The 15,795-nt window shown below is 48.7% G+C and overlaps 1 protein-coding gene across 1 annotated transcript in view; it reads right to left on the reverse strand.

The window, feature by feature from the left end:
• Positions 1–6,455: 6,455 nt before the first annotated feature.
• The window catches only part of ODF3L1 (outer dense fiber of sperm tails 3 like 1), an 18,089-nt gene continuing 8,749 nt past the window's right edge, over positions 6,456–15,795 (reverse strand). Inside the window, exon 4 of the mRNA XM_019504439.1 lies at positions 6,456–7,231. Within this exon, the coding sequence (XP_019359984.1) occupies positions 6,756–7,231 (476 nt within the window). The 3' untranslated portion in view covers positions 6,456–6,755. The remainder of the gene's footprint in view (positions 7,232–15,795) is intronic.

Here is a 15,795-nt window from a genome sequence, read left to right on the forward strand (position 1 = left end):
GTGAAAAGCACAATCTCATTCCCATGTGAAAACACAGGGACACTTGTCAAACCAGACAGGATCAAGGTGGCTAAAGAGAAACTTGTCCTCAGTGTCTCAGAAGAGGTTTGCCAAGGGAAAGCTACCTGTAGTATGACAGCCACTCCCCCACAAAGTTCTGCTGTAGGGCCAGCTCTGCTGCCATCTCTTTGCTCTTTCTTTGGAGCTCACCTGGAAACCTAGAGAGGTGAGACATAACCTGACAGACAAATTCTGTCCCCCTCACACTGTGCAAGACCCTGTTCCATTGATATCAGTGAGATTCCCAGGACTGAGCACTGAGAGAGTATCGCAATTTGGCTCCATAGTCACCTGAGGCCCATGGTAGGATCCCAGTAGTGTGTTTACCCTGCCACACATGGGGTAAGCCTGGCTACTATGGGAGGAGCACATTCTTTATTATACTGATTTGCATCACTACTTGCAGTTGGCTTCCTGCAGTGCTTTGCAAACACCTCTCTGCACCTGCACCACTGAAATGAAGCCCCTTCTTGGGTGTTCAGACAAGCACTCTGCACAACAGCGGTGGGGAGGGAAAGTGGACCTAGACCCAAGAGTACTTAGGTGAAGCCACAGAAAGTGCCAGGGGATTTTTAATTCCCAAACAAGACAGAGAGCAGTGCCAAGGCAAAGGCCTTATCCAACAGACTCCTGCACAGAAAAGTGCACAGAGCTCAGTTTAATGAGCGCAGAGGCATGAATGGCTGACTCAACCCATTTCTTCTCTACCTTCTTACATTCACTTTCAGTCCTCTTCCCTTCTTCCCTTCCTCTTCTGTCTTCTCTTTCCCCTTCAGTCTTTTCTGTTCCCCTTCTCTTTTCTATCCAAATCTCCCTTCAACTCTCCTTTCAGTTCCACCATATTTACCTTCTTGCTTTTCTCGCCCTTACCCCCTTCCCTGTCTCCTCTCTCATCTGATGCCCCATGATGGATAGCACCAATCATACCCACATCTGTTACCTATAAAAAATAGACACACCACCTCTACCACCCCAATGCTGTGTTACTGCTGCTGCCACAGCCTGTGGCACTTAAACACCACAGGACAGACAGACCCTTCTTGCAGAGGGTGGCAACATGGCAGTAGCTCAGAGGCCCAGAACATCAAGGGGAAAGGTCACTTGTCCATCAGCCTCTGCCGTGTTCTCCATTCATCATCATCTGAAAATCCCAGCCCATCAATCTGTGTTTTGTTCATGTCTGACTGTGCTGCTGCTCCTGCTGCTTGGCAGTTTGATGACAAAATCATGTCTAAAGGCAGTGCCAGCCAACCATGGGAAGTTGGCTTTCAGCCCTGTGTTACCTCTCAGCTCCATGTTCTTGGGGAACCCTGACACAGGACAGACTGTCTGACTCACAAAGAATCCCCACCCCCCTCTACCTAAACAGAAACTGCTTAAGATACAGTGAAAGACACACCTAAAACCCTCCAGATAAGGGTGACAAGAGTGAAACAACTGCCCTAGGTCTCATTTGCATCCGAGATGGAACCAGATGACCATTCATTTACATGAGAGATGGAGAACAGAAAGCCCAAAGCAGAGACCATAGTGAATTCTGGGATCAGAGAAGCAGGGGAGCACTGCATGATGGGGAATCTGTGCTCCAAATGCTAATCAACTCACACACCCAGCTCAGCATTTATCAGACCAGTTCTAATCTGGATTTACAAAGAATTACCAAGACCCTAGAAAAGTATCCCAAATAAATGAGCACACCCCGAAGTAATGGGCAAATCTGGTAACACCTGCCATCACCTGGCAATCAAACTGGCAGTGTCTGGGTGCTGGGAATAGATCAGCCTAATGTGTGTTGTCCACACCTGCTAGTATACTCTAGGGCATACAGAGTCTCAGCCCAGAGGCTGTTCTGGTTGCATCTTCCTGGAGTTGGATAGAAGTTAATTCCTGGAGATTTCAGCTGCCTTTGCTACCCATGATTATGGAATTTGGGGACATCTCTGTGGTCCTGAACTGGGGCAGATAGTCATACATGGCTAGCTTGGTGACTGCAAAAATAGCTGCACAGTGACACTGCTCACCAGAGGTTCTCTAAGGCAACTGGTCACTCTGTATCTATGAAGGCCTACAGCCGGGTAGAGACATAGCTTGGGCAGTGGTGCCCTTGGTGCTGATGGCATACACAAGTCCATTTCATGGATGAGACTGGAGATATCCAATTGCCTCTCAACCCAAATTATATCAGCACCCTTCTCTGAAGGCATGGCTAGCCCATGCATGGTTCCACAGGCTCACAAGCTCAAAGCCCAGGCAAGGTGTACAAGTCTGCTTTCTCTCCCATATCTCAGGCAGGAAATGTGCACCTTGTCTGAGACAGGTCTTTGTCACCCTCTGCCTAGGGCAGCCCAACCCAAGGGAAACCTTAGAGTCACTCACGAACACACCCAAGTGCAAGCAGTAGCTGCCTTGTTTCCCTGTAGAAATGGATGCTTTTAACCCCACATCACCCTCAATAGCTTGGCCTTGGGTACCTGACAGGCTGAGACTGGCAGAGGCTCTTAGCACTTCGCTTCACAAGGATGTGACATTTCCTATATGGAGACCTCAATTTCAGGATTCTCCAGCTCTCTGCCCTCACCCATTCTCCCAGGCTAGTCTGGGTGGGATGAACTGGTGGTCCCATTAGCTGTGAGCCCTTGAGTAGCTGTATTGGCTCAGGCTGACATTCAGCAGGCTGCAGTCTGGCTGGGAGGATGTACTGCACTGTATGAAGCCCCTTTCCTTGTGATGGTAATAGCTGTGCAGGTGCCTGGAGCATAGTGAGGCCCTGCTAATTAATTCAAACTGATCAATAACATTTAGCTTTCAAAACCTATTAATATGTTCACTGCTGGAGCTCCAAGAGGCTTTATCTGAGACCACAGCCCTACAGTGCCAGGCTGTGTGGACACAACAGGAGAGCTGCTTTTGCTCCAGAGAGCTCACGTTCCAAATCAGGGAGGGCATAGAGGAGAGGGAACTTCCCAAGGTCACCCCGCAGGTCAGTGGTGGGGCTGAGGAAGAAACCAAGCTGATCTCTGGATGCCCATGCCAGGGACCCTATCCTCTGGGCCCTGAAAAATTTGCTCATTGCTTTCCAAATAGCATCCCAAGGTCAGCCTGACCCTTTCATTCTGCTTTAATCTGCTAGCCCACGAGTACAGCAGCTCCAGATGTTCAGCAGCCAGCTTATCCTTAGCTCCAGTTCCCTGGCAGGGGATGGCTGCAGCCTACTTAGTCCTGCTTAGACGCAGCTTCACATTGCCTCTGGACTGGAAGTGGTATCATCCTCAGGGAGCTCTGCTGGCCTTTCTTGCTCAGCTGCTGGCTAAGCCCTCCTGAACCCTTTTCCCACGCTGAGCCCAGCCCTCTTGCTCTCTAGCACAATTGTGGCTCTGGAGTGCAGGAGCCAGACCTCTGCTAAGGACCTTTCCAATGGGAACCCTCCAGACAGAGGCCCTGGGGGCTGATTTGTGCTGGGAACAGTCCCACAGAAAAGCTGATCCAGGATAAAACAGGAGAGGGGAAAGGGAAGTGCATGGCTTGCGAACCTCAGAGCCAGGCAGGACAGCCCAGGGCTCCTCTAGCTTCAGTGTAACCTGGAGGCATCCAGACTCCGAAGGATACAAAAGGCCCTTCCTTCTGCTTGGCTTCTTTTCACTGGAAATTGCGGGGCTGGAGGGGGTTAGACATTTTTCCTGCTGCTTTAAGCAATGACTACCCAGGCTCAGCCCCACTAAAGATGACAGAAGGAGGCTGGTGACTCCTGTCCTCTCTGCTTTAAATCCCTCTGCGCTGCCTTTGGGACGTGTTGCCTGAGGAGGACAGGGATGCAGACTGTCAAAACCTGAGAAATATGGTGCAATGCTGCCATCTCCTGGACAGTGCGCCCAACAGACAGCAGGACAACGCTATCAGATCCTCTGATAGAATCATAGAAAATTCGGGTTGGAAGGAATCTCAGGAGGTCGTCTAGTCCAACCCCTGCTTGGAGCAGGACCTTGATACCAGACACCTTGTGCAGAGGAAATGGAAATCTGCAGTGTGTGTAACACACAAGGCAAATGGAGAGTCAACTGCAGGAATCAGGGACCTGGTCTCACCCATGCTGGATGCCAGCCACCAAATCATAGTGTGAGAGCTGAGGATGCTAGACACTTGTCAGGAGGCATTCAGCCCCTCTCAGGACAGGCTGCTTGTCAGCTGGGGTCCTGAGTGCTAGGCCCTGCGTACTCCGGCCGAGGAGTGTTAGAGCACAGCTCTAACAGGGTTTCCTAGCCCTGGAGTAGGTGGGGCTTCTCCTTGCCAGATGATAGACATGACACAAAGCCCAACATGGGTCTGAAGATGTCTGCTGTGGACATTTACCCCTTGCCACTGAAGCAGTGTTACCAGCTGAGGGATCACTGTTTTGGCCCAAGTGGTAGAAGCTCATCCTCCTAGTGATGGCTTCAAGTTTGAACTCTGCTGATGGTGCCAGTGAGAGTGGGAAGGGGGTATTGGTATGTACACACCTAGACTGTACACAGCACACATACTCATCTCTGTTCCAGGCACAGCTGTGGCAGTCCCCTCCTAGCCCCATGGCCCTGGCCTGCCCCCTTTACTTCCACCTGGCTGTGATCCAGTCTACCCACACCCAGCTGACCTCTCTGCCTGTCATGCTCATCAGCTCATGTTGTCCTTAATTCCCAGCTGTGAAGCAAAACTTGAACGGGGACATGCCCCCCACCTCCACCTTCCAAATCAAAATGGACCCCGACACAAATCCAACGGCTGTCTCTGGGCATGTGTTCATTGCTTTTACTGGGCTCTGCACTGAGCGGGTAGCAGAGAGTGAGAATTTTTGTATGAAGTGAGAGCTGCCAGACTTTGAACTAGGCTAAACTTAGGTTAGTGCTCCATTTCTAGGGTCACTTGAGATTATATTAAACTCAAGAGTTTCCCTACCATTGTAGTGGCCCAGACATCAGTGGTATCCTTGTCTCCCCTGCCCCTCTTCCTGGCCTGGTATAGTTTTTTTCCTCATAGGATGCTGTGTGACTGTGGTATGTGAGAAGGGTCAGACTGGATGCTCTTGCGCATTTCTTGGGAAAATGGGTTCCTGCAAATGCAGGGGCTGGACTGAGTGGCCTGGGAGACCTCCTATCCCATATGGCTGCATTCCTGCACACTACCCAGTGTCAGTGAGTTCACCCACAGCATGGGTTGCTGTCCCACTTAAGGAGGTTTGCAGATTCCCTGTGCCCCAGTCTACCCATGGATAAGTACCCCTTGTTAGCACTGCCTGTTTCCATTCAGCCTCTTCAGTGCCACCCTCCCATCCCCACCACAGAGCTGCAAACCCCTCCATTTGACCTGCCCTAGCTTTGGAGGGGCCATAACCACAAGAAATCTTGTCCCTGCCATGCACAGCGAACATACTCGGCAGCCTTTCTTGCTAATTACCATTCTCCTTTCCTCAGAAACACAGGTTAATGAGCAACAAATGTGACAAAAGTCTCCAGCACAGGAGGTTTTGTGGGTTTTGTCAATTCTGGACAGTTGAGAGACCTGCATACACTTTAAACAAGCTTTTAACCCTGCAGATTCCTACCCTGATCCCCTCTGCTCTTCACTGCCACAGAGCACCCTATGAAAAACTTCCAGTGTGTGCAGGTAAAGTGCATGAGGGGCTGGTAAAAAAAATAATTTTGTAGATCCTTTTGGACAATTGGTTGCCTGCAAACACAGGAGATTAAACTTAATGACCCAAGAAGCCCCTTCAAATCATATATTCCTCTAGTCTAACAAGTACTATATGCTGAGAGCTGACCATACCAGCTCTCCTCAGAGCACCTTTCCCCTGCCAGAAGGCCCCAGGTCCAACACAGAGGTCCCCTCCCAACAGGGAGATCAGTTCCTGTGACCTGGATGCTCAGTCCTTGGCCTCTCTGCAGGTCTCAGAGAGATTAGAAACCAGTCAGAAATGGTCAGCAGAGGATTCTTCTAGCAGAGGGAATCCCTTGCAGGGATAAAGCCAGGGCAGCTGGATGCAGCTGGCTCCTGCTACAGCTGTGGCCAGGCTGGAGCTGGAACAGGGCTGTCCAGGAGACAAGACCCCTCACCCCCCTCAAGGGAGAGCTGAGCTAACAGCTTGTAAGCCACACTCTCACAAACACCCCCTGGGCGCACCAAGTGCTCCCCTCCTTGGCCCATTTGGCTCAGGTCACACAGCAGCACTCCACTTGGAGATGCCACAAGGAACCCAGCCCTTTACAAACAGGTGGCTCAATATTCATCTGATGTTAAAAATGCACCTCTCTGAGGGCCACAGAGCCCTGAGGAGGATGGCAAGGACTGCTAGCACTGGAATGTCACAGCTCAGCTCCTCTCCCAAAACATCTTCAATTCAAGCTAAATAAACAAGCTTTCATTGATTTATTTTTAACCTAACAGGAAGGAGCAACCTATTCCGGGAGAGCTAAGGGGACTTAACTACGGGCAAGCATAGTCATATTATGCTGTGAATTACAGGGCCAGTAATAGAGATGTGTCCAGTGAAGAGCATGATCCATAGGAGTCTTTCCAGCAGGTGCCATTAACTTCATTGGGTCTTGAATCAGGACCCACGGGCGCTATGGTCACGGGGTTAATGTGCTGCAATATGCACTGGTGTCCTATGTGCAAAACAGCTCTGGGGCTCAGAGTCCCACAGACCCAGCCGCTGCTCTGGATCACTCCTTTATGTCAACAATCAAGGGTGTGAGGTAGTTGGAGTGTCGGATCCCAAAGCTGAAGTCTGGGGCCCTGAGCTTGGTAATGGTGACGTGTTCTGCTTTGTAGTCTGCAGGTCCAGGCAGGCGCTCTCTGTAGGGCTCATATTTTTCTCTCATGCTGAAGGCAGGCTGCCGGTTCAGGTAGACATTGGGTTCAGGCCTACTGACAAAGGCTGGACCAGGGCCTGTGGCGAGGTCCTCTGCATAGCCCCCTGAGTCCAGTCTGGAGGCCATGCTGTAGCAGGGGGCAGATGACTTGACAGGGAGCTTAGGTCCCAACACTTTCACATGGTTATACCTGTTGGGAGCTGGGTTGGGGTCATACTTATAGTAACAAGTGTAGACACCCAAGGAGTAGGCTGGTGCATGAGGCTCTCCTGGCGGGTGCACGTTCTCTCTGTAGTAGGCATTTGGGGCTGGCACTCCTGATGGCTCTGGAAGACAGGAGCAGTTTGGTATTGAGGCCATTGCAATGGAATTCATCTCATCTCCTACGGAAGCTGAATGCACAAGATTGTGCCCATTATGGCTTTATGCAATAAGCTTTATGGGCTGCAGACATTACTTTAAATTTTGCTTGCCTTTAAAATGAGCTTTTGTTTAACCATGTTCCTCAGTCTGGGGACAGAGTCAGGATAGAAAAGAGGTAGGACTGACAGAGCTGTGCATAGCAGTTCAGGGCACCGGTGAAAGGGATCTGGCCAGGGATCTGTGTAGGAGATGCATTGGTAAAGCTGTCTGTAAGGAGACCGATAAAAGAAGCCATTATGTATCAGCCCAGAGAATCAATTCAACCCCTCAACTGATATAAATTGGTGCAGCTCTACTTAATTCAGTGGAGTCACCTCCTTTATTCCACCTGAGGATCTGGCCTGAAACAATCAAGAGACCATGCCTTTGTGAAGCCTAGCACAAGGCAAAACATGCTCGTGTCACCGTCAAAATGCCATCTGCAATCCTTCAGCCACAGCGTGTTGTCCCAGCACAGTAGAAACCATGCACTTTTGGCAAACCTGCTCCCACCCACACAACTCTGGCCGCTGCTTAGGTACTGCGTTCCTTTCAGCCTGGGCTTCCCCTAACAACCCAGTTACCCTGGTCATTTGCCTTATCATTGGGTTCGTGTCCTCCTGATCCCACTGCATTAGGGCTATTGTGCAGCAGCTGCCTTCTGCAATCTGATCTCATAAGTCACTGGGGATTTTGAGAATCTTAGGCTGCCATCAGTGATGTGATTCTGCTCAGAGTAAAAGTGACTGGCAAAGCTCCCATCAACTTCAACAGGAGCAGCATCCAGTTTTAAAGTCAAATATCTCCTCAGCAGTATATGTGGTTAATCAGAATGATACCAATGTGCACTTAGTCAGCTCCAAGTCACAATCCATTGAGCCCCAGCTGTGCTGATTCCTAAAGAAACCCCCAGTTTTGGCTCTGACGAGAAATGGCCCTGTGAGGAGAGCAGGAGACAGCTTCTGAGACACCCCAAGTCTGACCAAGAGGGTCCAGGCCTTGCCTTAGGACTCCAGGTAAATGTAGCCTGCCTGGGTGCAGGGGCTTTTCAGACCACAGAGCAGGCACTTAAAGTATTAACCAGTCAGCCAGCAGCCATCTCAGCATAGGCATTATTGATGCTTTTCTGATGGCTCCTAATAGATGTATCGGATTTTCTACTGAGCGGCAGCACTGCTAGCAGACAGGGCATGACTGCAACACCATTTCTCAATGTCAGGCTACTTGGGGGAGGAGGGGACAGTTAGCTCCCCACAAATCCTTTTGCTCCCAACTCTGTCTCCATGGGAAAAAGGAATGGAGCCAATATGTCAGCCTTTGGCCTCCAATACACAGCCTTTCCCATGATACCACCAAGAGCATCTCTGCAGGGTGGTAACATAGTGCCCAAGATGGCACCAGTGAGCCAAGAAATGTTCAGTCAGTGGCACAGTCCTGTGTCTGCTCTCTGGCCGGTGGCTGCAGGATCAAGGGAGGAGTAACCTTGGTCATCAGTCTCAGACTCAGCAGGGGCAGGGATTTTCTCCAAGTCATGGCTCTTCACACTTGTTCGAGTTCCCCATTCTAGTCTATAGTTACAGTGATGTGCAGTTCAGGGAAGCAGCAGGTCAGACACAAGGCAGAGGGGAACATTTCAAGTGCCTGAAGGATCCTGATGGCATGTCTGTTGCCCAGGACCCCCCATCAGTCTTCTCACTTGCCGCTCTCCTACAACACAGGCCTTGGCTGTGGATCAGGCTGTGGAGGGTTGGAGACAGTAACACAGCAGCCTTAGAGAGCTCAAGAGGAGGCACCTGCCATCTCAGACTGGGGAGCAGCCCCTGGGCCATGGAGGGTGAAATGGGGGCCTGTAACATGTGTGTTGGTGACCAAAGCCCAGTTACACGTTCACTGTGCAGCACATGCCAAGGCTTTCCTCCATCTCTACCAGCCATAGGAAAGTTTGGGTCAGGTTCCCAGTCAAACAGGGGCCCAGAAAGCATCCACAGACAGTCTTTCCTCCACAGCCTTTGCTCACACATCAGGGAGCCCAGAAAAACACAGAGTAGCCATAGAGACCAAGGAGCCAAGTCCCAAAGCCACAGAGACAGCAAGGCCACTTATGGTCCCACTGAAGTATATGGGAGCTTTGCCTCTAACTGTGATAACTGAGAGTTGGGTTCTGCACAATCTTCCCAAGTTCTTCGGCACCTGAGGGAAACCTTCTGCCTCTGCACATGGGCCCGCAGCCAGAGGGACAGCCAGAGCCAGAGCCCCAAGCACCTGCAGAGCCAAGACAGCAGCCACCAGCAGCCAGCTTCACTCAATCCATTCTCCTCCCTGCACCTCTTTTTCGGCACGTATGCAGACTCCCCAGGTAGGCAAATTCTTAGATCCTCCAATTTACCTTCCTGCCCCAGAAGTACTGAAGCAATAAACCTCCCTTGGACCATGCAATCAACCCCAACTCTAACTCCATGAGGCTCCAGTGGCTCCTTTCTGCCTGCAGGTCAGTCCCTCACCTTCACAACTGTTATCCTGAGCAGCTAATCCCATGGCTTCCCTCAAGACATGACCTAACTATGGCTGCCTCCTTTGTTCATCTTCTGGTATCTGAGGCTCCCTTTCCTCGTAAGAGGTCATCCCCTTCAGGACCTTAGTGGTAAATGAGCCTACTCACCCCAGCATGCTCCTGAACACTCAGGTCAACAGTCAGCAAGGCAGTCATCTGCTGCGGAGCTGTCCTTTCTCTCACAAAAAGATGTACATTGACCCAAAGGGCTCCCAAGCCATTCCCTGGTTACCCCCCAGCTTCTGTCTGTTTTCTCACCCCTTCCCTTGGCCTCTGAGATGATCACTTCTTTAGTGCAGAAAAGGAATCAGCAGCCTCCAAAGCTCACGACACCTGGCACTATTGCCTGCATAGTAATAGGATGAATAGCAAAGGCTTCCACAAGAGGCCTTTCAGCTCAGCACCCTCCCTCAGTGCCTGTTGGCTAATGAGGGACCATGTGCACAAATAGAGAAATGAGAGCTGCTTGGGTCTACTTGGGAATCAGCAATGCCCAGGTCTGCCATGGCTCTCATTAGTGGCATGGGCAATGCATCTCCCTTGGCACTCTAATGCTGTCCCCATTTATCTTCCCTCATTAAACTCTTCCACCACTACCAAGCCCCTTCATACTCCCCAGTAGGGAAAAATTTTATCTTTTCCTCCCTAGATGTCCTGTTTTCGGTGTGAGCATGCTTCACCAGGGAGCTTCCCCAGAAGCAGGGTCTTCACATCTCATTAACTCTTTGAGGAAGAAACCATTCGTTTCTCCTGAGGAAAACTCCACTACCCTGATAACCCTCTGTCTCATGGCTTTTCTTCCATGCTGGTTCCTAACAGCTCCAGGTCAAGCAGTGATGAACAAACTCAGAAGGATGGGGTTTTCATAGACAAGGCCTGTACTAGGGACTTGAGGACTGGATGCTGCACCTGAAGTTAAGGTGAGGAAACCTGTCTGTCCCGAGTGCTAAGTACCGGTAAATGACAGAGCTGTTTATGTGGCCTTGCATTTAATAGGCTTTCCAGACCCCCTGTCCTGACCTTTACAGGACTTGTAAGTAAGAAACACAGAAGAGATGAGTCAATGCACTTGGCAAATCAGCCCATTAGCCCTGAAAAGAATTTGCTGTTCCCCTCAGGAACAAGTGAGACAGACACAGAAAGTTGTTCAATACTTAACATGCCAGAGACTGTGAGCAAGTCAAGTAATAGGGCATACTTCACCCTCCCTTGGAAGCACAAGGGCCTTACACAGCAGGTTGGATGGGTAGATACCCTCTCCTCCCAGAGAGGGGTAGGAGATGTCCTCTCAAATGCCAGACTGAACTACACCAAGGATTACATGTCCTTAGCAGACTATGGGCGGACAAGGTTCTTTGTCTACTATGTCCTTTGACCAACACAGCTAAAACCTATACCCCTTATCAGACTATGAGTGGCTTCTGTGAGGAACAGGAGTGAACAGAGCCTGATAGAAGTCCTTGGAGCAGGTTATCAAGTCATCTAGATGGTTCAGCTCCTCCCCTGCCTGGTGGACATGGATAGAGTTCATCATGTGTACCTCATCACAGGCATGGATGAACATGAGGTCAAACAAACCAAAGGACAGTTCCTGTGCCAAGTATATCATTAAGGCTAGGGACAGACATTATACATAACCTGGTTTAAGTGATCACAAACTGATTTAAACCTGTAACAGAACAGAAGCTCGTGCACATAAACCAGTTTGAAAATGGCTCAAACAGGTGTGAAAAAAACCTGGTTGAAGGTAGTATCAGACTTAACTGATTTGGCTCAGACCAGTGTGTGCAATGTCTGTCCAAGATGCCTTGCTGGTTTAAATTAAATCAGACTCCACGAGCGTCCCAGCATGCTTTCTGGCTGGGTGGGGCTCTCTGCTCCACATAGGGCTGGCCCCTCTCCTCTGCTCCAGCAGTCTCTGCAGGCATCTCCCTGGCTTCTGCTCCCCACCTTCCCTCCCCACTCTCTGCTAAGCAGGCATTCCCGCATCCCTCACAGACACCTCTCTGCATTACCTAGCAGACCACATGCTGGCTACCTTTGAGCTGTGGCAGACAGGACAAAGGCAGAATCAACAGGTAGCTGGTAATGTCCCTCTGTTTTCTTAATGGGGTGATAAACACTGAGTTAGGGGTGATAAACATTCCCTGCTGGGCTGCTCAGGAGGATGGACCCTGCCCTAATCATAGTGTCCTGCTTGGCCTGGCCACACCCCGCTCAGCTCAGCACTATAGAAAGGAAGGGAGGGCTGCTCTAGTGCCCCACGGCTTCTAGCCTGAGCCACTGCAGGCATGTGCCTGCATTTCTTGGATGTCTGTCTGGTTACAAACTGGTTTAGCCTAGCCAGGTTAAACTATCCTGCAAAGATCGAATCAGTTCAGGCTCAGGCTTTTTGAATGTCTGTCCCTAACCTAAGGCTAAGGGGCAAACTGGGACCATACAGCTGGCATGGAGACAGTGGTTTCTTAAAGATGTGAAGGCAAAAAAAAATTGGTCCAGTTGAGGCAATGATAAAACTGAGAAAGAAAGTGGATGAAGCCAAGTAAGCAGAAAAAAGAGCATCTGTTCCTATATCATCAGTTGCCACATCCAGAGCAAATATGATGCATGGGTGTTTGGAATACCACTTAATTTCTTTATGTAGGCCAAATGCCTATCCATGTCCTGAGATCCCCAATGTGTTCTCAAAACATGAACAGATACAGAGATTTCTTTGCAGGGCAGGGGCCCACTGTTTCTCCAGAAGGGATGCAGATTGATCTCTGAGGTAACCTGGTTTCCTATATGCAAACTGATGCCCAAAGAATTTGCTCTGCCTTTATAGATTGTGCGGTTTCTGTGGGAAATTAGAGATGACGTCACCTTGAGCCATCCCATATTCTAGCAGAGACCTTGGCTTAGACACTCACTTACTGGCATCCCTGAGCTATGTAATCATGAATGGAAGTGTCCTATTTTTAACTGTATCCTCTGGATCCCTGGACTGTGTGGCTTCTTAGCTGAATCCCTTGAGGTTTCTTTCCTCATACTTGGCTTTTGGCCAGAATGAGTAGGGTTTGGCTTGTGTGTGAGGGCCACAGAGCTGCTGCAGACTTGCAGTTTAACAAGTAAAGCACTGGAACAGGTTACCCAAAGAGGTTGTGAAATCTCCATCTTTGGAGGTTTTTAAGACTTGCCTAGATATAGCTTTGGCTGGGATGATATTATTGGGGGTGGTCCTACTTTGAGCAGGGGGTTGGACTAGATGACCTGCTGAGGTCCCTTCCAACCCTAAATTTCTACAATTCTGAGTTTAACAATAACATATTCACATGGCTGCTCTTTATAAGGGGGCATCATGGTCCAATGATTAAGGAAAGGGAATAGCAGATAAGACTCCTACTGTGGCGTTAGTTATGCAGCAGTGATAAATTCTCGCAAGGACAGTGAGTTGCTTTCTCCCAAAATGAGACAAGGAACTTTCTCAGAATAAGAAAAAACAGTATTTTCCCTTTAGGTACTAAGCCCCTGCTTTGCCACAAAGTTTCTGCCTAGAAACATCACCAGCTCTGCTTCTGCCTGGGTCCCTAATACAGATTTAAAGAAATAGTCCCTGTATCCTTCATCTTCGTACATCTTCTAAAGCTTCAAGCATAGCCACACTTTGCTATAGTCTTAATAGTGATTCCAACCAATTTCCTAGGATTCAACATTCACAATGGAGCAAATGTTTCTAAATTTGAAAAACCAAGCTGCATATGACTTCACAGCACTGCATTTTTCAACTATCCTGTTATTTGCATGGAGCTGTATTTCAGCATTACAACACAGTAAGCCCTTGCTCCAATACCTTCCCCCTGTGGATCTCAAACTTCATCAGACAACATTACAGTCACCTCAGGTTCTGACACCTATCTCCTGTTACAATCCTTGCATTGTTGCCATCTTTTGAGTGGCAGCAGATATCCAGAGCTTTCACCTCAGCTCCACAGGAAGGAAGAAAGCACAGATAACACAGATACATGTACCTTGCACATCAGTCCTGAAAAAGAGATGCTCAAAAATCATGCCAACAGTCCCTTCTTCTAAGACTCAGTTCCCACAGATCAAACTGCCTCAAGGACTGCCCTTGATTAGAGACAAAGGCAGGTAGCAAATCTCCCAATACCTGGATAACTCTCAGTCCAGAAGCTACATTTGTAGTGAACTTTGCATCACCCCCAAACTAAATATCAAGTCTTATATACAACATACAAGTCTTCACATGTCCTAACATTTTTTCACATACCATATACAATACAGAACTTAGAAGGCTATGTCTACAGCACAACCTGCCCTGGCATTAATAGGTTTATTTAACAGGCAGAGAAACTGAGGTATGGAGCAGTTTGAGTGAGTTGGATAAAATTATACAGAAAGTCCCTCAGAAAGCCAGGAATGGAATCCAGGTTTACTACCTCTTCATCTTGCTACCTTAACCTCAGGACCTGTCTCCTTCCCTTAAGTTGTGGGCATGATATTTGAAGACATCAAACAAAGAGATCTCAGCCATGCTCTGGAAGGTGGGGCAGGCAGTTCTCATTCCCAGGGAATTCAGATTGTGCCTCTCAAATCATTATGGTAACAGATGGATAGAGTGCTATCCTCTGATGTCACCATTAAGCCCTTCAGTAGCATCTTAACTTTGTAATTCACAGTCATTTATCTTTCACTTTCTAACTAAAATCCAAAGTAGTTGAATGTAAAACTAAAGGCACAAAGCCCTTTGAATTCCTTGGCATTATTTCCACATGATTTTCACTGACTTTGTTTGTATGTTCATTCAGGCAGTCACATCCTCAACATCCCAGAGTCCCCAGGCCCTATGAAGACAAAGCAACCCTGATTACTGAACAAACCAAGTCACTCCCTCTGGTATCCTTCATCTTTCCCCTGGGTAAAACAAATCTCACAGGTACTCACATATCTACCCAGCTGTTTCCAACCACAACAAAAAGCCACAAAGCTTCATATTATCAGTTTCTGATCTGATGCAGTGAAAGCAGCTGGGCACAATTGACAGCAGTTCCCAGATGTAACTGTTGTTAAGGAGTCAAATGTTTTTGGTGGGGCAGATGGGAAGCTTCATCTCACCTCTATATAATGCCCTGTTAAAACCCCAATCCTCAGCAGTTGTGATGCATGCAAAGTTGTGTGGTGGCATTTTTGCTAGTGTGTATTTTCTGGCTAATTCCAATGTTTCTGACAAGGCTTTGTTTTATAATAACCATTGCCAGGGTCTAACAGGGCAAGGTGGGTTTGTCTAGGAAGTGACAGGAGGGACTTACAAACATACAAAGAAATTTGTCAGAGTAGGTGTTTACTCCCACTAATCCTATTTCTCTTTCTCCCCAAGGTGGACATGGAGATCACAATGGAGACCTTACAGAAGTTTTAAATGTAGATGGTGACCCAAAGCCCGTTGAAGTCAAGGGGTGTCTATCCACAGACCTCAAAGGACTTTGAATCAGGTAAAGGTTACTCATCTGTCAAAGGTTGATATGATGTTAGGCACACACCATCTGAGATACTCTGCACTGTCTGCCTGACTAAACATTAAGTGAACTGCATACGTGACTTAGATGCTGGTCCCTGTTGGCACCTATAGGCACGTACTGCAGACGCCTGACCCCTGATATGTCACAAAGCAGGCAGAGCCCAGCCTCCAAGCTCCAGTGCAGCCCTCAGGAGCAAGGCACCTCCTACAATGAGCCTCCTGTTAGTCCTGCAATTGCTTGCTGAAACTCAACCCAAAAATGGCCCCAGGTGCTTTGATAATGAATGTACAATGCTATGCAGGCAATAGCAGACTTTAATCATACTCACTTTAATCAGTCTGCTAGGCCCCACCCAAGGTCAGGGTGTTTCTGGGTAAAGATCTCTCCATCCTACCCCTTTTTTTTTTTTTTTTTTTTTTTT

The sequence above is a fragment of the Gavialis gangeticus genome, unplaced genomic scaffold (assembly GCF_001723915.1).
Source record: "Gavialis gangeticus isolate Ggan-Ray unplaced genomic scaffold, GavGan_comp1, whole genome shotgun sequence".
Taxonomy (NCBI): Eukaryota; Metazoa; Chordata; order Crocodylia; family Gavialidae; genus Gavialis; species Gavialis gangeticus.